The 25,005-nt window shown below is 42.7% G+C and overlaps 1 protein-coding gene and 1 pseudogene across 2 annotated transcripts in view; both read left to right on the top strand.

Annotated features, from left to right (window-relative positions):
* Positions 1–2,120: 2,120 nt before the first annotated feature.
* LOC146045692 (general transcription factor II-I repeat domain-containing protein 2 pseudogene) lies at positions 2,121–10,976 on the top strand (annotated as a pseudogene). Its single transcript, XR_014465563.1, has 2 exons — positions 2,121–3,925; positions 10,812–10,976. The product of XR_014465563.1 is annotated as a general transcription factor II-I repeat domain-containing protein 2 pseudogene (transcript).
* Positions 10,977–13,598: 2,622 nt separating this feature from the next.
* The window catches only part of LOC146045121 (vomeronasal type-2 receptor 26-like), a 48,564-nt gene continuing 37,157 nt past the window's right edge, over positions 13,599–25,005 (top strand). The window contains exon 1 of the mRNA XM_083163797.1: positions 13,599–14,029. Coding sequence (XP_083019923.1) covers positions 13,616–14,029 — 414 coding nt within the window. The 5' untranslated portion in view covers positions 13,599–13,615. The remainder of the gene's footprint in view (positions 14,030–25,005) is intronic.

Below are 25,005 nucleotides of genomic sequence, written 5' to 3'. Positions count from 1 at the left end.
AATGCCCACATGTATATGTCGCTGCCCGTGTGTATAATGCCCACATGTATATGTCGCTGCCCGTGTGTATAATGCCCACATTTATATACCGCTGCCGTGTGTATAATGCCCAAATGTATATGTCGCTGCCCGTGTGTATAATGCCCACATTTATATACCGCTGCCCGTGTGTATAATGCCCATATTTATATACCGCTGCCTGTGTGTATAATGCCCACATTTATATACCGCTGTCCTGTGTATAATGCCCACATGTATATGTCGCTGCCCGTGTGTATAATGCCCACATTTATATACCGCTGCCCGTGTGTATAATGCCCACATGTATATGTCGCTGCCCGTGTGTATAATGCCCACATTTATATACCGCTGCCCGTGTGTATAATGCCCAAATGTATATGTCGCTGCCCGTGTGTATAATGCCCACATTTATATACCGCTGCCCGTGTGTATAATGCCCATATTTATATACCGCTGCCTGTGTGTATAATGCCCACATTTATATACCGCTGTCCTGTGTATAATGCCCACATGTATATGTCGCTGCCCGTGTGTATAATGCCCACATTTATATACCGCTGCCTGTGTGTATAATGCCGACATTTATATACCGCTGTCCTGTGTATAATGCCCACATGTATATGTCGCTGCCCGTGTGTATAATGCCCACATTTATATACCGCTGCCCGTGTGTATAATGCCCACATTTATATACCGCTGCCTGTGTGTATAATGCCGACATTTATATGCTGCTGTCCTGTGTATAATGCCCACATTTATATACCGCTGCCCGTGTGTATAATGCCCAAATGTATATGTCGCTGCCCGTGTGTATAATGCCAACGTGTATATGTCGCTGCCCGTGTGTATAATGCCAACGTGTATATACCGCTTTCCTGATCCTCTCTCCCCACTGTTCCTCTCCTATATAGTGCGCAGGAGAATTTGGGGGAGGGACTGCTGCTGAGAGAACAAGCAGAGAGGGGGACAACGGTGACCCATCCAGTGGGAGGAGAGTCGGAGCGCAGAGAAGGGGAGATTCCGCACTGCTGCTGACATTCACTGCCCTGTGTGGCAGACAAGGCTGAAAGAAAATAGGTAAATTAATCATGTGGGGGCTAATCTGCTGTTATGGGGGAGACTTATTGGTGTGCAGAGGGACATTTCAATGTGTGGAAGATAATGTTAATGTACAGAGGGCTTGTTGGTGCCCGTGTGTATAATGCCCATATTTATATACCGCTGCCTGTGTGTATAATGCCCACATTTATATACCGCTGCCCGTGTGTATAATGCCCACATTTATATACCGCTGCCTGTGTGTATAATGCCGACATTTATATGCTGCTGTCCTGTGTATAATGCCCACATTTATATACCGCTGCCCGTGTGTATAATGCCCACATGTATATGTCGCTGCCCGTGTGTATAATGCCAACGTGTATATGTCGCTGCCCGTGTGTATAATGCCAACGTGTATATACCGCTTTCCTGATCCTCTCTCCCCACTGTTCCTCTCCTATATAGTGCGCAGGAGAATTTGGGGGAGGGACTGCTGCTGAGAGAACAAGCAGAGAGGGGGACAACGGTGACCCATCCAGTGGGAGGAGAGTCGGAGCGCAGAGAAGGGGAGATTCCGCACTGCTGCTGACATTCACTGCCCTGTGTGGCAGACAAGGCTGAAAGAAAATAGGTAAATTAATCATGTGGGGGCTAATCTGCTGTTATGGGGGAGACTTATTGGTGTGCAGAGGGACATTTCAATGTGTGGAAGATAATGTTAATGTACAGAGGGCTTGTTGGTGTGCAGGGCTATATTGTTTTGTAAGAGAAGTATGTTTTTTGGGCAGGAATAGTGAGTATTAATGTGTGGCGCAGTATGAATTTGTCTCATACTATGTGGTATAATGTGAATTTGCTCATACTGTGTGGCAAAACGTGATTTTGGCTCATACTATGTGGTGTAATGTGAATTTGGCTCATACTTTGTGATATAATGCGAATTTGGCTCAAACTGTGTGGTGAAACGTGAATTTGGCTCATACTGTCTGGCGTGATGTGAGTGCCGGCTCATACTCAGTACCAGCCTCTTATTATATTATCCCTCTATTTTGTAGCAACATAAATGGCGACTACAAAGAAAAGAAAAGTAGATGCAGAGTGTCGATGTTTCCAAAAGCAATGGACAAATGAATATTTTTTTGTTGAAGTCAAAGGCAAACCGGTGTGCCTAGTTTGTGGCGATGCATTGGCAGTAATGAAAAAAGCCAATCTGGAGCGTCATTACAGCTCAAAACATGCTAACCTCAATAAACTGAGTGGCCAAATGCGTCTGGATAAAATCAATTCTCTTCAGCAGAGTTTGGAAGCACAACAAGCCACTTTCACTAGGCCTCGTTGTGACAGAGATAACGTCATTCAGACAAGTTATGTAGTGAGCGAGCTAATCGCAAAGAGGCTGAGGCCTCATTTAAAAGGGAGATTTTGTGAAAGAGTGCATGGTGGCTGCTGCAGAGTTGTTAGCACCAGACAAAGTAAAATTGTTTCAGACTGTTAGTTTGTCTCGAAGAACCGTCTCCGATCGTATTACTGATTTAGCCCAAGATATTGAAAAAACACTGAAACATTCTGCAAAAGATTTCCAATTTTTCTCTCTGGCTTGTGACGAAACAACAGACATAACAAATACTGCCCAACTAGCCATTTTTGTTCGTGGCATCACTGCAGAGTTTGACACGCGAGAGGAACTGCTGTCACTGGAAGCCATGCATGGCACTACAAGAGGTGAGGACTTATTTGAGAGACTGGTTTTAGCAATGAAAAAACTTGAGCTAAAATTTGAAAAGTTAAGTGGCCTGACTACAGATGGAGCTCCAGCCATGGTTGGCTCACAAAAAGGGTTAATTGCATTTGTCAAGAAAGAATTAATTCATCTCAGTCTTGATCCAAGCGATTTAATTATATGCCATTGCATCATACACCAAGAAAGTCTCTGCGCACAGTCCCTACGGATCAGCAGTGTGATGTCAACAGTAGTATCATGCATAAATTTTATCAAAAGCAGAGGGCTTAACAGCCGCCAGTTTAAGGAGTTACTGAATGATCTCAACTCAGAGTATGGTGATCTTGTTTATTACTGTGAAGTGCGTTGGCTGAGTCGCGGAACCATGCTTATGAGGTTTTATGAACTGCGGGATGAAGTCAAGCAGTTCATGGAGATGAAGGGAAAACCTGTCAGTGAACTTGATGATAGAAAATGGCTATGTGATCTAGCGTTCATGGTGGACATAACCAAATACCTTTCTGAGTTGAACGTCAAGCTGCAGGGCCCCAACCAGCTTCTCAGCTCCTTGCTTTCAAACGTGAAATCATTTGAAGCTAAATTAAGGCTGTGGAAAGACCAACTCGAAAGGAATGACACAGGGCATTTCCCAACTCTGGAAGGACAAAAGCCTTGTTCGACACTTGAATATGCTGGAGAATGTGAAAATCTAATTAATGCATTTAATGAAAGATTCAAGGATGTGAAAAGTAAACAAACGGATTTGAACATCTTTGCTACACCTTTCAATGTGGAACCAGCTGATGTGCCTCGTAACCTACAACACGAAATCATTCAGCTACAAAGCGATGATGAGCTGAAAGCTAGGTACAACAACTTCCCACTGCTTGAGTTCTATAAACGTTACATAACCAGTGAAGAATTTCCCACTTTGAGGAGACATGCATTGAAATATGCATCTCTGTTTGGAACAACTTACTGCTGTGAGCAGTTCTTCTCGAAACTTACTATTGCAAAGAGTCGACTGCGCACCAGACTGACCGACGCAAACCTGGAAAATCAATTGCGAGTAGCAACATCATCAGTACCAGCTAACATCAAAAGCCTGACGAAAGAGAAGCAGTTCCAACCATCGCATTAAGGGTGAGTTATTTAAAACATATTTGCAAAATAATACAGCAATACAGTAATTTTTAAGTTGATAATTTTTATATGGCCCCCGAAGGGTTTTCAAATTTTCCAAATGGCCCTTGGTAGAAAAAAGGTTCCCCACCCCTGCTTTAAAGGGTGCTCGCCCAGAAGACCAATGATGATCCCCAATACAGATGGCCAGACGCGGTGGCACTCCTCAATAAGACGAAATACACTCAGGTATCCTTATTGAGGAGTGCCAGGTTGAGTATCCCTTATCCAAAATGCTTGGGACCAGAAGAATTTTGGATAGCAGATTATTCCGAATTTTAGAATTTTGTTATATTTCAATAATGTATCTTGAGGTATCTTGCATTTATGTTCTAGATCAACACATCAACCAAATGAATACACACAAACATATTTTATTTGTGCATAAAACAAGGTTTCGAAACATGAAACAAAGTTTGTGTCCTATCTCAGGCACTGAATTTGAATGGCAAGCAATCTGTTTTTTTGAATAGCAAGAATTCTTTTTTTCCACTTCCTGGAATGTATGGTTTTTGGAATAATTTGGATAGCAGATATTTGGATAAGGGATACTCCACCTGTATATGGGTGGATCAGAGTAATAATATATTGAATGAAATAATCCATTTGAAAAAAAATATCTTTATCTTCAACTGTTTCATAAAAGTATTATTGTCATATTGGATAATGCAATTAGTTTGATTTTGTGAATGTTATTAATAATAATGAGTGAATTAGTTTACCTAAGGAGGACATATATAGAGAAAAAAGGAGAGGTCCAGGAACAGAACCTTGGGGGACATTTACTGTTTGGGGAGGTGGGGAGAGTTATGAAAGGAGATAGAGAAGGAGCAGTCAGAGAGGTAGGAGGATAGTCAGTATCACATAGAACAGAGGAGTGAAGGATTTTTAGGAGGTGAGGCAAATAAACAAGGAGTACTGGCCAATGGATTTGGCAGCATGGGAGGGGGGGGGTCACTGCAGACTTTTTTGAGGACAGTTTCAGTTGAGTAGATAGAATGGAAGTAAGACTGAAATGGTCTAGCAGGGAGTTTAATGAAAGGTTCTTCCCAAGTTATGCTAACATTTTTTAGGCAGGTGGGAGTCCAATGCCATCTTGACTAATGAAAGCCTTGGAGTGGTTTTCCACCCAGCCATACAAAAATATCATCTATGTATCTGACATATGACGCAAGGTTCTTGCGTCATATGTCATATACATACTGTAGATAATATTTTTGTATGGCTGGGTGGAAAACAGAAGCTTGACAGTTTATGTAGCCTCCTCAATTCAAACAATCAGAGTATCCAACTCACATTTGAAATTAGTGCTGAATCTATACATTTTTTAAACATCCCGGATTATATTAAAGAAAATTTGATCCATACAAAGAACGTCATAAAACCAACTGACTCAGAGCATTCCAGCTGTCATCACAAAAATGGCTAAAGTCCATAGCAGGTGGCCATTTCAAACACCTATGGAGAAACTGTTTGAAAAAAGAGGTATTCAAAACACAGGCATTATAAATGCATGGGAAACTCAAAGCGAATGTGAGTGTGAATATAATCCGAAGAAATTGTATTGCGCTCTAAAAAGCATTGAAGATAGGGAAAGGGATATATTATTAGAACCCAAGGTCCATACACTAACCTCATAGAAAAGGGAAAGTTAGGCATTTATTACAAATTACAAAATTCAGCACCGGGAAATGACGAAAACCCTTAAAAAGCATTATTACTTATTAGGAAAAGGTCCTGTGATAGAACATTTGATTCAAAAAAAGTGTGGTATGCATTTACCAAAAGACTCCGCATTTTTAGGTTCAAATTAACATCAAGCAGATCAAGACCCACAGAACAAATAGGTTCAAGACAAGTGACATACGTGACATTAGTAAGGTTCATATTAATGGAAAACAGGTGAATATCAGAGAATTAATCCTTTTAACAGCCATAATGTCATATATGCAATCAAATGCACATGCAACAAATTCTATATAGAAAGAACTTCCCACCCTCTTAAATCTAGAGTAGGAGAACACCTGCAAAATATAAAATAGGGGTTAGATACCATGCACTGTCCCTTCACTTTAACTTAAACACAACTGCTCAGCACACGATTGAATTTTATGGACTGCCAGTTAAAAAACCTGACATGAGTTATAGGGATATAGCCAGCTATTAAAAAGGTTTTAATAGTGATTTAAAAAAGAAATAGTTTTTATGAATGTTTGACATCAAATGCACCCATTTTGTTTTTCCAGCCACATATTACTCTGGGACTTATAGCATTTTTGGACTCCGTTTAAAGATACATTTTTGTTTTGGAAGTACAGTAGAAGCACTTAGCACTAATATGATTAAACTGTTTAAATATTCTTATGTGAATATTTTAATGTAAATATAGGAGCGCTAATGGGCTATCTAAAAAGGATGACTGTGCTTGCCTGTTAAGAAAAAACATGTATGGGTTAAAATAAATAATACATTGATAATGTTTACAGCTCTCTTTTGAATTGCTGTGTTGGTGGGGGAACGGTATTCGGAGTGGCACTGGGGATCACGCACTATAGAACAGCGACATGCACTTTCCATACAATACCTCACGTCCCTGAGTGGGGTCCATGTAGTGCTGTCAGATGTCTGTTGTTTGCGTCTCTGTCTCTCGGCCGCTGCGTTCGCCGTCCTCCATCCGGCTAAGACCAGTAGTTCAGGTAGCGTGTTTCCGGCACTCCCGGCTTCTTGCAACCAAGGAGTTTTGAGCTGTACTCTTTGTCAAGGATGATTGGCCTATGCTGGGGGTCTTTTTATACTTTAAAAACTTTATTTAGAGTTTGTAAAAACACTTTTTTCTAGAAGTGGTCATTAGAAAAAGTTTTTACATGTTTCAACATTGCGTGAAGTTGATTGAGATAAAATTCAATAGGGTTACTAACATGCATCATAAAAATGCATTTACTACTAAATCATTATTTAATCCTGCGGAATTAAGGGTTTTTAATGATATAAAACCCTTAATCCCACAGGATTAAATATTGATATAGAACTAAACGCATTTTATGATGCACTTTAGTAACCCTATTGAATTTTATCTCAATCAACTTCACACAATGATGAAAAAGGTGCTTGCCGCCTTTTCTTATGACAACTTCCCCTTTTCCTAATGACCACTTCCTGAAAAAAACAGTGTTTTCTTAAACTCTAAATAAAGTTTTTTAAGTATAAAAAGACCCCCTAGCATAGGCCCAACATCCTTGACAAAGAGTACGCCTCGAAACGTGTTGGTTGCAAGAAGCCAGGAGTGCCAATACCTTAGCCGGAAACACTCTACCCAAACTGAGAACACAGCACGCATACTTCCAGTGTGGCATTTCCAGCTCTCGGCTGCGCCATTCTAATAAGGGGCCAGAACTAATCGTCCTATATTGATTTTAACATCAAAAAAGTATTTTATCTTTCCTTATAAAGCTTTACATATATTGTGTTTATGAATTGCCATTTATATATCCAGTTCTGCATACCTTAACAAAAATCCTTGGCAATCGAAATGCATTGATTTGGCAGAGAAGAGGCCTGATCACACTATGAGGAACCTAACTGTTAAATCCTAGGACGATGAGACTTTCCAGACCTCATCTACTCCGGTCCTAATTATTTTTTTCCATCATCCATGGTCATGCTCCTAGGGTTCGTATCATAAGTACATCCAATGAACATATATATATTTTATATTCTATGTACTTTGGAGAGTATTCCCATTAAATTATTTTTTTTATGAAATTTCATGACAAGTAAAGATACCTTTATGTGAATCCATCACCATATGCACAGTGAGTTGGAGTACGCATCTTCTCACCAAGGGTGACACTAAAATATACCTTTATGTGCAAGGTTTCCTGTGTCTGATTGTGAGTTGGGTTATGATCCCTCTTTTGAAAAGATAACTTGATGTAGTAGTTATCACTTCTCACACATGTACGTATGGTATGCTACCATTTCTCCTTTTGAGAGAAGAAGTGAAGGGGCACTACTATCAAGTACCTGTAGTGATTTGGAAAGAGAGACACTTTGTAGTAGTGTTCGACAGACTCCTCATATACAGTTATACTACACTATAATTTTTCTGTCCCCCCCCCCCCCCCCTTCTATATGACATCATCCATACTGGAAGATCATTGAGTGTTGACAAAAGGAAACCATTCCAAAGGAAAATTGAGACATTCAAATACATAAGGGATGTAATGTTTAATTTGCGCTTTATGTTTATCCACCTGTCCACTTGTTGTCTCTTTTTAATTCGGAGGATGGTGACCCTTCATCAGGTGTTGATATTGTTTAGAAGCACTTGAGGGTGATTTTCTCTACCTAATTCTTACATTATATATGCTCAAGAAGTTTGGAGGCAAAAGGGAGGAGAGTGATGGGTTGGTAGTTGGAGTGAGTTTTTGAAATAAAAGTAGGTTTATTAAGAATGGTGGATACTATGGCATATGCAGATTGGACAGTACTTGATGGGAGGGAGAGAGGGAGGTGATTGCAGAAAAGAGAGTGGTAGAAAGATGGTGGGAGGGGATAGGATCAAGTGGGGAGTTGGCAGTGCTGGGGAGGACGGATGACAGCCATTACTACATATACAGATACAGTTGAAGACAACTTTGGCAAGGTGTGTATGGGAAGGGGGTAATCAGGGAAAGTAAGGGACAGGAATTGAAGGTCTAATAGAAAGTGTTCTTATTCACATTACACCACACAGTAGAGCCTTTATTCACATTATACCACACAGTAATACCCTTTATTCATATTATACCACATAGTAGTACCCCTTATACACATTACACCACACACTACAGCATCTTATTAATGTCAAGCTATATAGTACTACCTCTTATATACAGTATGCTGCACAGTAATATTGGCCCTTACAGATTATACCCACATCAGAAAAGCCCCTTACACATTATACTCACATTAATAGTACCTCTTACACATTATGACCACAGTAGACGTGCCCCTTACACATTTTCTGCATAGTAGTAGTGCTCCTTGCACATTATGCCCACACAGTAAGTCTTATCACACCCAAATTTATTTAAGTTGAGACATTAGCAGTGTAAGGCCTGGTTGAAAGAGAAGACAGCAAAGCTAACTAATTTATGTGAGCTTGTTTAAGAGATAGATTGGGGATTGGATTGCAGGACATACACAAAGAGGAGCTGGAGACACACAAGTGGGAAACTTGATTTCTGGAAACACAAGGTAGGGAAGACATGAATGCTTGGGACACAAATTGGGAAACATGATGGCTGGAGTCACAAAGTTGAGGGAGAATTGATAGCTGGAGACACACAAGGGGGAAATAGAGACTTGATTGCTCACAAAGTGAGGGAGACACACAGGGGGTTATTCAGATTCAAACGGTCCCCGGCATGTTCACACCGGGGACCGATTGTTTGTGAAAGCGCATGCGCATAGGTTTTTATGTGCATGTGCAGGCGCTGTGTGTGAGATATCCGGGCGGAGGGATGCGGGCCGGGCAATTTGCACACGGGAGTGCCCAGTGTTTTAAATTGGCCAGTGTCACGGGGGGGGGGGGGCAGGCAGCTGATGTCAGCGGATGTCCACTGCCCGCCCTGTCCTTGCACAGACTGAGACACCGCCAACCATCGAATGACTTCTCCCCTACACCCAAGGCCGCTAATGGATGATTATGCAAATCATCCATTCGCATGCCTGTGGGGGGGGAATGGGCAGCTGTGTGAGCAGCGGGAGGCCCTTGGTGGACTTGCAAGGCAACGAAATTCACAGCCTTGCAAGTCTACTAAGGTAAGGGCCGCAGTGTATGATAGTTTGGGTTGTTGGAGACTTGCAAGGGCAGAGAGATTTGTTTTCTGGAGAAAGACAGAGGGGAGAAATTGGGTTATGCTGGTTTGCTCGCAAAGGCAAATTCATTCTCGAATGGACAAAACAGCGCTGCATTACAGGGGGGCAGATGTAACATGTGCTGAGAGAATTCAATTTGGGTGAGTTATTTTGTTTCTGTGCAGGGAAAATACTGACTGCTTTATTCTTACACTGCAATATAGATCTCACTTAGAAGTAAAACCTCACCCAAATCTAACTCTCTCTGCACAAGTTACATTTGCCCTACCTGCAGTGCACATGGTTTTGTCCATTTGAGAAGAAATTTGCCTTGTGAGTGAACCAGAATAAGGGCCAAGGTGGAGAGCTTGACAGTTGGAGAAAGCAACACAACGAGAGTTGATGGCTACAGACACTGATACCCTTTGTCTCCCCAGTCTGTAACAAGGTGCAAAAAGGGGGGAGCACGGGCATAATCTTGCCTATGGCTTCAAATTGGTCAAGGTCGGCTTTGCTTTAGTGGACCACAGCTCACATATATAATGATTGGATACAATTGAAACAAGTGCTTCTCTTTGTACAGTGTTCAAACAGTATCTGCTCATACTTCCATTGCACCTTTAAGAACAACATAATAATAAGAATAATAATTCTGCAGCAATGCAAATAGAAATATTTATTTCCATCGATGTATTTACAGTATTCTCCAGCTCCGTCTGCTGCCCGTGGATTATATTTATGTACAGGACAAAATAGTCATACACCTGTCACCTGTAACACACATCTGTTATAAAAACCAGTGATGTGATTCAGCGTCGTTACACTCACAGACAGATGCAGCCCGTGCCAGTGTCCTGTGTGACATATATCTCCTGGAAATGTCACCTTCATGGTCCGATAGTCGCCTTTGTATTGGGGCTGTTTTAGCAATGGCTACGACTGCCGTGGTCTCTTATTTTTTTAATTTGCTATTATATTTAACGATCCTGTGCGTGACCCCCTGCAGATCTGTTACCCAGATCCCGTTACCGGGATGTCACCTGCAAATAAGAAAATCATATCAAGAGTATGAATATTTTCAAGACGGAGACATCATCATTGGAGGCGTGTTCACCGTCAACCAGTATATGGTAGAAATTCCACAAAACAAGATAGTCAGAGAAATGATGTGTTTGCGGTAAGTAATCCAGGATTTGTACACCAGGATGTGCGATTCCACGTATTAGACATTAGTGTGTCGATAAGAATCTCATACCACTGATAACACACAGTAGGGCAGATGTATTAAGCGTGGACAGGAGATAAATTAGAGATAAAGTGAAAGGAGATAAAGCACCAGACAATCAATTTCCAACTGTTGATTTTCAAACACAGTTCATTGGCTGGTGCTTTATCTCCTTTCACTTTATCTCCACTTTATCTCCAGTTCTTTCTCCAGGCTTAATACATCTGCCCCATTGATGGCTATTTATGTAATATTTACAGAAAATTTGGGGGAATATTAAGGATCCCACAAATGAATCAGGGAGGGACAATAGTGGATATATCCGATATCTGCTTGCTGTCAGGATTAGAAAGCCCCAGAATACAAATCCCCTTATTGAAGAGAAAAGTGTTCATGACAAATCCTAATTATTGGAATAGAGGAGGCCCAGCAACTGCCATCCCAAACTCACTCACTGGCAGTTGATGCGCTTCCACTATTTGTAATTTGGCTGTGCTGCAGCCCATCCTCTGGAGCGGCAACTGCCTATAATAATAATGTACTTCCAAAAAATACGCCTACTGAGAAAACCCTTTTGACAATGAGAATGAGGCATATTTCTGATGTTATAATTTAAACAAGTTTACAGAGAGAGAGAGAGAGGGTGCAAATGCACTATGCAATCATTACATTATAATATAATATATAATAAGAGGTTGTTGGTATATCATTGGCCAGTGATATTGGCCTGCCGACAAATCGTCCAGGTCACCTCTTGTCGAGCAGGTCCCTAATGTTAGGCGCCGTCCCAGGCACCGCCGCCGTCCTAATCCGTCAGCAGCATCTGCGCTGCTAGGACGGCGGCCATCTTCCTGGGACGCGTTACTGGAAGGCTTCGGGGACGTTGCTAGGCAACGCCCCGAACTTCCGCCGCGGCCGTCTCTGCAGGGGGAAGACTCTGCAGGACGGACCGGATGTGACGTCACGCAGGGGGCGGCAAATTCAAAATATAAGCTGGCGTCTCTCTCAGACAGACGCCGGTTATAGCGTTCTGTCAGCCTACTGTATGTCAGAGTGTGTTCCTGGTCCTGGTTCCTCTCGGAAGCCCTCCTGTTGTTCCACGCCTGTCCTGCCCTGCCTGGTTTGGTCCGGCTGTGCCTGGGATTCAGCTTCTGCCCCGCTGTAAACTCATCAGCCCAAGAGATCTGCAAGTGCTTGTCTGGGACTCCGTCATCTTCTCAGATAAGTCAGGGGTTACCCTGTCTTTCTCCTTACGCAGTTTTGACACACGGTGTCACTGGGCATTATTGCCATTTCTTTATATAACATCTCATTCGCATTGTTGCCATTTTCATTATATAACATCTCCTTAGCATTGTTGCCATTTCATTATATAACATCTCATTAGCATTGTTGCCATTTCAGGATATTATATCTCACGTGCACTGCTGCCAGTCAGTGTCTCCTGCTCAGCCTTATTACTTCTTTGGGCTTCTGGGAGTTCCCCCGTATAGGGATTTAGCTAGCTTGTTCCCCTTGCTCTCTCCTGGCCTCGGCGGACGTGTTGTCATTTCCTAAGACCTGTCTGTAGCGGAGTGGGGTGGACCTAATTCGCCCTTCAGCCGAGACGGGCCCAGGTGAAGCCTAGCACCGCACACGTCCGTCGATTCCAGTCAGAGGCAACGGAGTTAGGGTACCGGGGATACTCCCAGAATCCTTACACCTAACACTATGGGGTCACCACCTGGGACGCAGGGAACCCCGAAACACGATCCAGCTAAGGACCCCCCCAGGGCATCACAATAAAGAATAGGGGTAGTAAAGTGGTGAAATTATAAGTCCCTACTATATGTTTGGAGGTAGAGAGTATGTGAAATAAAAAGTGCATACATAAATAATAGACAAACATGATGTAAAAAGTGACTGTGTATTTAAGTTGTTACCACTTTACTATCCCTATTCTTTATTGTGATGCCCTGGGGGGTCCTTAGCTGGATCATGTTTCGGGGTTCCCTGCATCCCAGGTGGTGACCCCATAGTGTTAGGGACCTGCTCGACAAGAGGTGACCTGGACGATTGGTGGGCAGGCCAATATCACTGGCCAATGATATACCAACAACCTCTTATTATATATTATATTATAATGTAATGATTGCATAGTGCATTTGCACCCTCTCTCTCTGTGTAAACCATTTTATTCTCAGCAGATGGCACCTTTCATTACTTAGGGGGGGGAATTTAGAGCCACTGTTCCCTGTTATAATTTAAACAAGACCTGCTGAATTCTGTATAGTATAGACATTCAGGTGTGTTTAGTGCAGCATAGGACGCAGGGGACGGGGAGGGGATGTCATCAGGATTAACCTTTTGGGTGTTATGCCCGCAGCGGGCTGTCCCGGCAAACTTCACCCGGGCATATCACCATGCAGTAGGTACGCGCCAGTGGTGCCTCCAGCTGTGCACCACCTCTCGACCACTGAGGGGCTTAGACTGACACATGACTAAGATTGACAGGGTTGGAAGGGGTCAACACAAGCATTAGGTCGACAATGGGAAGGTCCACAGTCAAAAGGTCGACATGAGTTTTTAACTTTTTTTTGTCCCGAATGCGTCCCCTCGCACTATACATTATTTTGCCAATTTCAAGCGGGACAATATTGTGTGATGTCCCCTTTGAAGTTACCATAAAGCAAACCCTGGACAATATCATGTATTTTTTTCTTCACAGACCCATTCCTCAATTCTACAAAAATTTTATGACTTTTCAGTTCACCATTGAGCAACTTAATGATATGTCTGTCATCTTACCGAATGTAACAGTTGGATTTCATGCATATGACTCATGTTCTAATGAGAATAAAGCACTAAAAAGTGTATTACAGATATTATCAGGACCGGGGCGTACGGTGCCAAATTATTCCTGTACAGAACGGGGCAAAGTCATTGGTTTTGTTGGCGATCACCATTCAAAAACAACGGTGCCAATAGCCCAACTGTTAGCAGTATACCGGTATTCACAGGTAAGCAAAAGGATTGTGACAAGGTGGTTGCTCTGGGCAATATAGCAGAGGTTATCCGCTATATATCTTTAGAAGCTTTGATACATCTCCCCCTAAAACTATATAATAATTAACAGACTTTTTTGTCAGTTAAAAATATTTACACTGAGGGTATTTATATGAATTAGGCCCAATTTACAATAAGAAGAGGAGGAGCTAAGGTGTTTAGGTGCCATTTTAGTGTCTAGGACCATAACAGCTGCACTGGTGTTAAGAGCACCATCCAAAAAAGAGGGCCACTAGTAATACAAATGCTTTTTGCAGCATGCACACAGTATAGAGGACTCTGAACCAAAGGACAGGGGAGGAAGGATCTGATAGCTTCCGGAATGGGACCTTTCTCTAGAGCACGCAGTTATCTCAGAGCCTTGGAAATGACTGTCCGACAGGGTCTCTTTCAAACAGGTTTATTCACACAACCTCCTTAGCACGTTGGTCATATACTTATACCATGAAACACAAATAATTCCTCCCCCTTATGGGAGGGGATATTACCAAATACATACATATTCACATGCTACACTCCCCTAGTGTGAAGTTACAAAGTCTATAACTGGTTTGACGTAACTTTACTATGCTATCTCCAATGATATAGAAGAGTGTATTTCCCCATATGGGTGTCATTAGTAACCTTGAATTATCTACAGAAGCTGAAACTCAGAAGGAATATATCTTTTAACCCATTCATCTCCTGTACACAAGATAAGTATATATAATGCTAGTACATATGGGTCTTTATAATACTCTGTACTGACAAGAATTATGCTATGGTATAAGTTATATAATTTTGAGTAAGATAAACTCTATCATTTACTCCCTCCTTTTTATAATAATTAAACATTACAATTGAGATTACATTGTTTACATACAGTAGTAAACAAAGACAAAAATACAAAAAATTATTATAAATATAAGAAAACTCATAGTGGTCGGACATCTTACAATTCAAACTGCCTAACTATGCAAAGGATTAGTCTCATCAGATGGTTCTAGTGGGTTATATCCCTGAGAAAGGGTAACTTCTTCCCCTAAAGTCAGAGGGCAACCGTTGGCTCACATCCATCGGAATAGACTGATTCTCTGCTTTCTGTGTCCTTCCAGATATGAGTTTCTTGAACTTGGTTGTAGTTGCTGCGGACTGACACTGTTTTAGACAAATAGAGAAAACACACATCAATACCTTGAAAGCAATATAAGCAAGTATGCATAATCCTATAATTTTTAGATCTTCATGATTTATTACTTGTGCTGCAGGTACTATGCGTCCTAGGGTGCAATTCCCATAGTCACCATAAACAAACCATTTGTAGGCGTATTTCCCACATAAATAATATAGATTCTTTGGGAGAATTAGAGGTATGTGGTCCCACATTCTCCTTAAGTTATCCAATCCTCTTTCTGTCGTTAGACTATCAATTACAAACTCGTTGGAATTGCTTCCTGTCTCATTCAACCAGTCAAGGAATCCTGGCCCTGGCCATACTCCAACATTTATAATTCTCCTTCGCACAGGGTCCCTCTGAGTTGGTGCTGAAAACACTTGAAATGGAGGTACTCCTGGTTCGGGAGTATAAGGGATAGAACCAACTCGGAAAGGGGCCTTTGTGCAAGGGTAAAATGTTCCCAGGTAGGTGTTTGATGGGAGATATGTTTCACCATGATCGAGTATGGTTTCACTTTTTCTTTTCTTAAAATCAATGCAAAAAGATACATTTGGGGTAACTAGGTGTGCTAGCAACTTAGGTGGTGTCTTGCGTAAGTATTGGTTTACTGATGCCTTGAATGGGACATCATCTGTACGGTTATCAAAAAATTCTGTCCATTCATCAAATGTGATGGGGACGAATGTCCACTCTCCTCCCCCTCCTGAAGTAGGACCATGTGAACAGATCCAACAGTTCTAGTATTAAGGGCATTCCCTACCAAATTATGCAATTGCAACAACATGTTTTGGTTTTCTCCATTATGGGCCTTACACCATTCTATGCATGTTTCCTCAGGTGGCTGTCCACAATACTCACAAATACACCTTGGGATGAGTGGTAAATTCCTACATTCATGGTTAGGGTTTACTACTTCCCTTTTTCTCACATAATGTGGTTTGAGGTAGACTATAAAGGTAACTTGTACTGTACTATTGTTATTAACATAATCTGGTGCCTCTAGTACTGTACATAACCATATTATTGCAACTATTGTGGTTGCCAAACACAGAATGCATCCCCATAGACTTTTATCGGGTCTGGGCCCCAATAACATCTCAGCAAACTGCATCTTCAAACTTAACTTGTAATTGTTTACAATGGGAGGCATTAATCCATGTGTCCCTCCCCTGTAGCTTCACTGATGTTGGTGTAGTCAGTAGGACCTGAAATCTCCTGGCTGGAGATGATGCGGATTGTTTTCTGCTGTAGAATCTGGAAGTGAAGCATAAGCTGCAACATGAAGTTGAGTTAGTCTTTTAGTTAGTTCTTTTATATAACAGGTTAGATCTGCATGTTTATGCACAAGTTCTTGTGGGTAGTAACATCCTATCCTAGGTATGCTACCAAATAGGACCTCATATGGAGAGTATCCTGACTTTTTGTGAGGAATGGTCCTCATACTAAAAAGTGCTAGAGGTAAACATTCTACCCATATTTTACCTGTGTCCTTCATTGCCTTCATAATCTTGGATTTCAAAGTATAATTCATTCTCTCCACCAAGCCAGAGGCCTCAGGCCTGTGCGCCGAGTGGAAAGCCTGTTGTATACCCAAATCCTGCATTATGTGTCTCATTACTTCACCTGTAAAGTGTGTCCCCCTATCTGACTCAATGACATCTGGGACACCATATCTACAGACAATTTCTGAGAGGATTTTCTAAGCTGTGTTCCTTGCTGTGGCCTTTGCTACAGCGAAAGCCTCCACCCATTTTGATAGAATGTCCACTATTACAAGTGCATATTCATACACTCCACACTTAGGCATCTGAATGTAGTCAATCTGCAGTCTCTGAAAAGGAGCTGTTGCTTTTGGTATTGCCCCTTGTGGAGTTTTTACTCTTATCCCTGGATTGTTTGTTCCACAGATCCAGCATGCTTGTGTATGAAGTGTTGCTGCTGATTGGAATCCCTGAGCAATCCATCTCTCTTTAGTAATGGCAGTCATTTGATCTTTCCCAAGGTGGGTCTGTCCATGAGTGACTTGGCACATGGCTGGGTATAGTACTCTGGGTAGACATAACAGTTCATCTTTTTTCCAGAGCTCTGTTTCTTCATCTTTTGCCGCTCCTTTCCTTTGCCACTCTACTTTTTCCACTGGACCTGCTTGGTCTTGGAACTTCTTTAATTGCTGCATATCTGCCATGTGTTGTGGTTCTTCCGTTTCCGTCACGACCATGTTGTGTCTTCCTTCTACTGGCTGGGCTTTTGCTGCTCCTTTAGCTTCTGCATCTGCAAGATTGTTTCCTCTTGTTTATTTTGTTTGATTCTTTGTGTGTGCTTAAATCTTGATGATGGCAACTTTGTGTGGCTTCATTAATGCTTGAAAAAGTTTTTTAATGAGGTCAGCGTGCTGTATCTGTTTACCTGTAACTGTTTTAAAGTCTCTGCTTTTCCAGATCAACCCATAGTCCATTGTCACTCCCCAGCTGTATCTGGAATCTGTATAAATGTTCGCTGTTGTATGCTCTGCGTGCTCCAATGCTTTAGTAAGGGCCACAAGTTCAGCTGCTTGTGCTGATAAGTGTGCTGGTAGGGCTCCAGAAGTTACTACTTCAGTGTCGGTAGTGATGGCATATCCAGTGTAGGGCTTGCCATCTTCATAGTATCTGGACCCATCAACATATAGTTCGTAATGAGCATTGGATATGGGCATATCTTGGACGTGTGGCAATGTCTGGGTTTCTTGTTCCATCAAAGCAAGACAGTCATGGGAAAAATTTTGAGTATTAGTATTTTCCTTTTTGTCCTCACTTTCAGCTTCTGTATCGACTTCCATTCTCTGGGCTGTTGTAGATGATACTGTGCTGACAGGAGGCGCTTGTCCCCTCATTCTCCCTCCTTTTGAACATTGATGTTCATACTCCTTTTGTTCTGGCAACAGAGCTGGTAAGAGTGTGGCAGGATTGAGGGTAGTGCACCTCTTGATTGTCACGTTGGTTGCACTCAATAGGGACACTTCGTACTTGGTGAGTCTAGCCGCTAAAAAGGTGTTTGGTTCTTGCTTGTTGTAGGATTTCTGTAACGGCATGTGGTACTTGTATAGTTAGTTCATGATTAAGAACAATGTCTGGGGCTTCCGGTGGGCGGAGCATCGCGATGGCCGCATTTTAGCCCACTCTCCAGCTCCCTTATCCAAAATCCTCCTCCATCCACCCTTCACCCCCCTTGAGCAAGGAAAATTCAAGAATATTTGGAAAGAGGAAACCCTGACCTTTCCAACAAGGGGTCTGCCGAAGGAATAGGAGCTGCACAGCCACCGGAGCCTAGCCTGCAAGCTGTGAGGCCTCCACACAGACGGAGACGCCATACCCGTCGACACACACAGAAATACCCGTCCCCTGGGGTAGTTCCTCCCCCCTCCCTGCCGCCCTGAGGATACAACGAGAGGCTGCCGGGGACCAGGGTGAAACGCTGCCGAGATCCTCCTGGCTGCACTCGCGGTCGAAGTACCGGCGGAGAAAGCGGCGCCCACGTGGGGACTCAAGCCGCGCAACCACCAGACAGCAGAAACCCTGACCCACCTGCCAGTGACGCTGCGTGAGGCTCCAGAGAGAGGACGGAGCCTGATCTGACCGCCCCGCCACTGCCGCTAAGGGAGCAACAAACGCTGCACCAGACGCGTGGAGAAGTGACACCGCCCGGGACCTTGTAAGTACTGCGGCTCCCCCAATAGCTGACAGGCAATACAGGTCCCCCACAGAGGCCAGAGACAGAGGCGCTGGGGCGCGGGGAGAGGGTGCCGGAGCTGCACGGAGGAAGTCAGTGCATAAGCCTGACTTTCAGGTGCAGCAGCTGAGAGACTGCCAAGTGAACATCAAATAGACTCAAACACTGGGCATCTCCTTCCCACAAAGCCTGCCTGCCGCAAATACTACCCAGACACCCCAACACCCTTCTCCCACCCCACATCCCTCCTACCACCGCTTCCAAAGCCCCCACAAGGAGACCAAAACTGCCTACATAACATCTCACTCCTGGGAGTGAGAGAGGCTGAGACCTTGAACTACACAGAAATCCCAATCTGTTAATATTTTGTTGCTCCAACGCCCCTTAAAGAAGCTTAAAGCTGCTGGAAAATAGACAGATCCACTGTCTCTCTATTTCTGCCAATTGCCTGCTGACACCTATCATCTTGTTTGACAAGAAAAAGAACTGAACTGGGACATAAACAGGCAAAGCCAAGATAAACCCAACTGATGGTCCCTGTAGGCTGTAACGAAGCAGCCACTTAACTGTCAGTGTAGCTGGATTCATTAAGCATTGATACCCCTACTGCCTATAACCCTAACCTCTTTCTATTCTACCTCCCCCCCCCCTCTCAATATACAGTGTACAAGTGTTGTAAAGCCCTAAAAATTCAATATAAGCTCTGTGTCCAGGCAGACAAGCTTAGATATAACCTGCACGCCACTACCACCTAGTGGACAAACTACAAAAGAGCATCTGCTATAGCTACAACAAAAACATACTTCTTACCTCTTCTATTGTCTATATGTTGTAATTTCATGATACTCTTCTAGAAGTGCTAAAAACAACAATTTAGGCCCTCCCACGATATTAGATTACCCATCCACCTTTTATGCAGAAACGCATTAAAATGCATACCCAAATGCAGTAGGAGCCTTTGCTGACCGTCCAGTGTTCCACGATTTATCATACCTAAAAACATGAGTGCCACAATGTAACCGCTGATGTAAGAAAGGTACTAAACTAACCTGCTAACAACCAAGTCTACAAACTCTCGCTTTCCAGGGTATGGACAAATTCATACAGAAACCATATCATATACCCCAAAATATGGTTAAACCAAACAAATCAGGCCCCAAACCACAACTTAAAAACCCACTGGCCCAACAGACCACTACCTCAGAAGAATCACACACTTCTCCTCCAGGACCAGAGCCGACCTCAATACAATCGGATTCTCCTACCCCAGAAATGTCATTCTTTCAACAACTTGACAAAAAACTAGATACTATGCAAGCTTCCACGGATGCAAAGCTGAACTCTATTCAAACATCTCTAGACTCTATAGTCTCCAAAATCGACAAAAACACCAAACGCATAGTAGAATTGGAGACCAGGACCAGTGACTTGGAGGACACCGCGGTCTCCCTCCAAAACACAATTGACCCTATCTCAGCGGCTCTGGAGGAGATGGCGCTCAAAATAGACGAATTGGAGAACCGCAACAGAAGATGCAATCTACGATTTGTGGGAATACCCGAATCAATAAAGGGAGGTGACCTACAAGACCTACTGAGCGTGGACCTAGCAAATGCTCTCAAAGTTCCAACCCCCAATGGAACCATACAAATTGAACGCTCACATCGCATTGGCCCCGAAAGGGCACCGAATGCCTCAAAACCCAGGCAGGTCATCGCCAAATTCCTAGATTTTAGAGACAAGGAAAATGTCCTCCGCCTCTACAGGAAATCCCCCACTCTAAAACTCAGAGATTTTCCTGTGCTGATATTCCAGGACTTCTCTGCAGCAGTATCGAATAAGAGAAGAGAATTTAGTCCTATATGTAAATTTCTGTATGAAAACAAATATAAATTCACACTCCAGTACCCAGCTAAATTGAGAGTTCTGATTGACGGGAAATCCCTGCTGTTTACTACGCCCCAGGAGGCGAGAGAACACCTCAACCTTCCACCAAACGACTGAAATGCCAATGGCACAAATGTAATGTAATAATATAATGGTTCGACCAACTGGGGCAAAAGGGTTTATTTCTGGCCCTACCCGGTTGGATGTTTCCTTACCAAGAGCACTTGGTCGGTTAACTATGGTTAATACGTTAAGAAAAATATGTATGCAACACGTTTAATTGTTTTTATGTTTAATTTGTTTCCCTTACTCTACCCTTCCTTTCTCTTACCTCTTTCTATTACTCTATGCGCTGGATCTCCGGGGCGAATCAACATGGAAAAGGATCCGAGGCGTCTGGCTTGCTGGGACCAGATGTCTCCTCCAACACACATGACAGACTGGACTAGTCACCGACAAAAATCAGGTATCGGATAACACATCACACACACCAACAATGACTAACACACTACAAACTAAACGAGACTTCCGCATCCTATCCTGGAATGTAGCGGGATTAAACTCGGCCATAAAACGCAAAAAAGTATTAGCACACTTAAAATCTCTTAATGCAGACGTTATCCTTTTACAAGAGACACATTGGATCGCAGGGCCCTTTGCTAAATTAGCAGGACCCTGGATAGGAGATTGCATCGCTGCACCCTATACTAGCAAAAAGCGAGGAGTTGCTATACTCATTGTAGAGTTTGGGGTCTCTCTGATGTGTGTGTATATATATATATTATATCATATCATATGATAGATTATATTATATATTGATACAACACTTTATGTATTTAATATCTGCCTTTATACTATAATAGGCCTACAAGATAGGTTGACTTGTAACTAGAGGGGCAATATAATCACTAGTCAATCACACAGAGATGTACTTCACATAAACGTTTGGATACATATAAGTGTGATTGACCCACAGGGTAAATACTGTTATATCTACTGTCTGGGAGCTAAACCATTAAAATATACTTTACACATATATTTTATCCCAGCTCATTGACTATGTGAAAATTATGTTACAGAATACAATTGTCAACCAACCTTGCAGTCCCTATACAATACAGTGCAAGATATACATATACTGATCTCTTATGAGATATTTAGAGATCCCAACAAGAGAGTTCGAGACACGGAATGTCAGCTCTATTAAAATGATACTTTATTCTAGATACACAAATAATACAAGATAAGAAACACAATGATAATAAGTCCTATAATATTATACGCTTCCTTATTTATGGTACCTACATAACAAACAAAACACTTATACTAACCTACACAATACACATACTATACACTTGCAAGAATATTTTGAGGGTAAATGTGAATAACTACCTGACGTCTCAGGAAACCTTCCTTCTCAGCTGTCCCTCTGGTCTGAACTGACTACTAACTGTCCACACCTCCCTTATATTACAGACTTTCCCCATTGAGTTTGCCTGTTCTCAGGGCATTATTGATATTCCCAGATGTCAAGTTTTATGGTTTTCCTGTTTGTTCAGATGTTCTAGGATGTGGGCATGGTGGAACCTTGTGTTTGATGGCATTTTGACATTGTTTGTTCGGTACTTGTTTCCTAGAACGGCCACAACGATTTAGATCGTTGTGGTCGTAAGATAAAAAATCGGATCGATCGCATCGCATGCGATTTGGTCGCATACGATGCGACCGATCCGATCGACCGATTTTTCACCCGATTTTTTTTTTTTTTCACCTGATTATTTTCAATTGCCCCCACAAATGTTACTAAGTGGGCTAGACCCCACGATAGACGTCAACCCGAAGCGTGGCGAGCGCAGCGAGCCCGCGAGGGGCGGCGGTGCGCGTCCTCCGACCTTTTCATTCCCCTACTATCCACTAGGGCGTGGAGTGAGAATAGAATAGTGTGGCGAGCGCAGCGAGCCACCGAGCCCGAAGCGTGGCGAGCGCAGCGAGCCCCGCGAGGGGACGCGTCTAACTTCACAGGTATACGCGTCCCCTCGCGGGGCTCGCTGCGCTCGCCACGCTTCGGGCTCGGTGGCTCGCTGCGCTCGCCACACTATTCTATTCTCACTCCACGCCCTAGTGGATAGTAGGGGAATGAAAAGGTCGGAGGACGCGCACCGCCGCCCCTCGCGGGCTCGCTGCGCTCGCCACGCTTCGGGTTGACGTCTATCGTGGGGTCATGGCGGGCACATAAAAAATGTGAAATGGGTCATATTGGTCCATTTCACCTTTTTTAACATTTTTCCCTATGTGAGATGGTCCATCTCATCTTGTGCCATTATAATGGCACAAGACCGACAAGATCCTCCCGATTTCAATGTTAAAAGATTTTTTAACATTGAAGTCTATGGAAAAATCGGGTCAATCGGTCGGTCGCATCGCGGCCGATTTTAATTGGTCGCGACCGACCGATTGACCCGATTTCTGTCAATCAAAGTGAAAAAAGTGTCAAAAATCGGCCACATCGTGAGGATCGTGTCCCTTAATTAAGAGCCACGATCACTCACGATTGTGGCCGTTCTAGGAAACAAGTACCGTTTGTTCTCTTTGAATTGCGCCTGGTTTATTCCACCTCTAGGGTGTGACTATAAACAGTTGTATCTTGTCCTGTAATATAACTGGACAATAGTTTGCTTGCATTTGTTAGATGTATACTACCGGTTTGTCTGGGGTTAATCGACTCTCATGCCTACACATCTGTTCGCATATCAGGTGGGTTTTGTTCTATTCAATTTATATCCTGGGAAGTGGCGTACATCAAATGTTTTAGCTTAACTTAGTTAACAATGGTGTATATGACTGGGGAAGCAACACCTCTATTTACTAACGAGCGTGTCCTTGACATTTTGTTTCCCTTGGGGCTACAGGAAACCTAGATTGTGTTGAGAGAGAGAGATCAATCAGATTGAATTGTTACATGGGGATTCTTCTGATTACTTGCAAGTGTCTCCTGTCTACAATACAATACAGCCTGTCTAATATACATTGGCCCACAATTTTGCCTTCCAGCACAAACTACATAAATACAAATATTGTTCCATTCTGTAAACATTTAACTTATATACCCATTCCATTTATAACTACATTACATGGTAGTATCAAGATGATATTTAATTTATCCGCAAGCCGATTAATATGGCAACAGTACCCCGCTTGTGGCCAGGAGAATTGATGCTGATGGCCACACATACATTAAGATAATGATTGCACATATCTAGCGTCTATCAGGTTTTCAAGTTTCCTACGTTCCTGTCTCATAAGACGTTTAAGCCATAATATCAGTAAAATTAGAGTGATTAGCAAGATTGTTTGTCCGATTAACAAGCCCTTTAAACTCAACTCAAGCCAGGTGTTGGTCATGGCGATTTCAAAATCTCCATCATGAAGTAATTCATTCAGGGTGGTATCTGCCTTCTTGACCATGTTATTAATTTGGACTATGTGTGTGTCTTTCCTATCCAGGAGTTTCTCTAAATTTAGGGTTAATGAGTCTATGTGTATGTTGAACGCAGGTGTATATTCTCCAAGATTGGAGATTTCTGGTTCACTATCAATATTTATGTCCTCTTCATAAACAGGAATTGGGGTGATTACAGTCTGACCAATAGAGGTATACTCATGTGGACTGAAACAGAAATTTGGGTTTGGCACTGGACACGACTTTCCCCCATACCAGAACTTCTTGTGGTTTGTGACCACGCAATACTGTCCATTCATGTTGTATGTAACCTTAGTTGTTGGAGTTCTCCACTTTGTTAGCTGCACTGGACATGCAACGTCCCTGGTCGTGTAGCTGGCCGATGTGTTTGTACTGTGTCTGGTATCTCTCAAAGCTTTGCTGTGAGTGAAGTTTAGTCCATTTATATCCGTAAGCAAGGTGCTTGGCGTACTTGATTCCAGACCGCAGATTGGTGTCTCAATTTCGAAAACATTGCAGCGGCACAAATATCGATTGTCCTTGACTGCACAGCAAGCAGTATGCGGTACTTTCCATGTGTCATTGACTTGGACCAGTAGTTCTGGAAGGTCCAGCCGCTCTTTGTAAATGTCCTTTTCCAAATATCCAATAGAGTGGACGGTACACAGTTTATCAAAGACAGCTTTGTCTGGCTCGAACACTGGGAGAGAGATTGTAAA

This window comes from Crinia signifera, chromosome 11 (assembly GCF_055691185.1).
Source record: "Crinia signifera chromosome 11, ASM5569118v1, whole genome shotgun sequence".
Taxonomy (NCBI): Eukaryota; Metazoa; Chordata; class Amphibia; order Anura; family Myobatrachidae; genus Crinia; species Crinia signifera.
The sequence above is the reverse complement of the archived record's forward strand: the minus strand, read 5'-3'. Positions and strand labels throughout refer to the sequence as shown.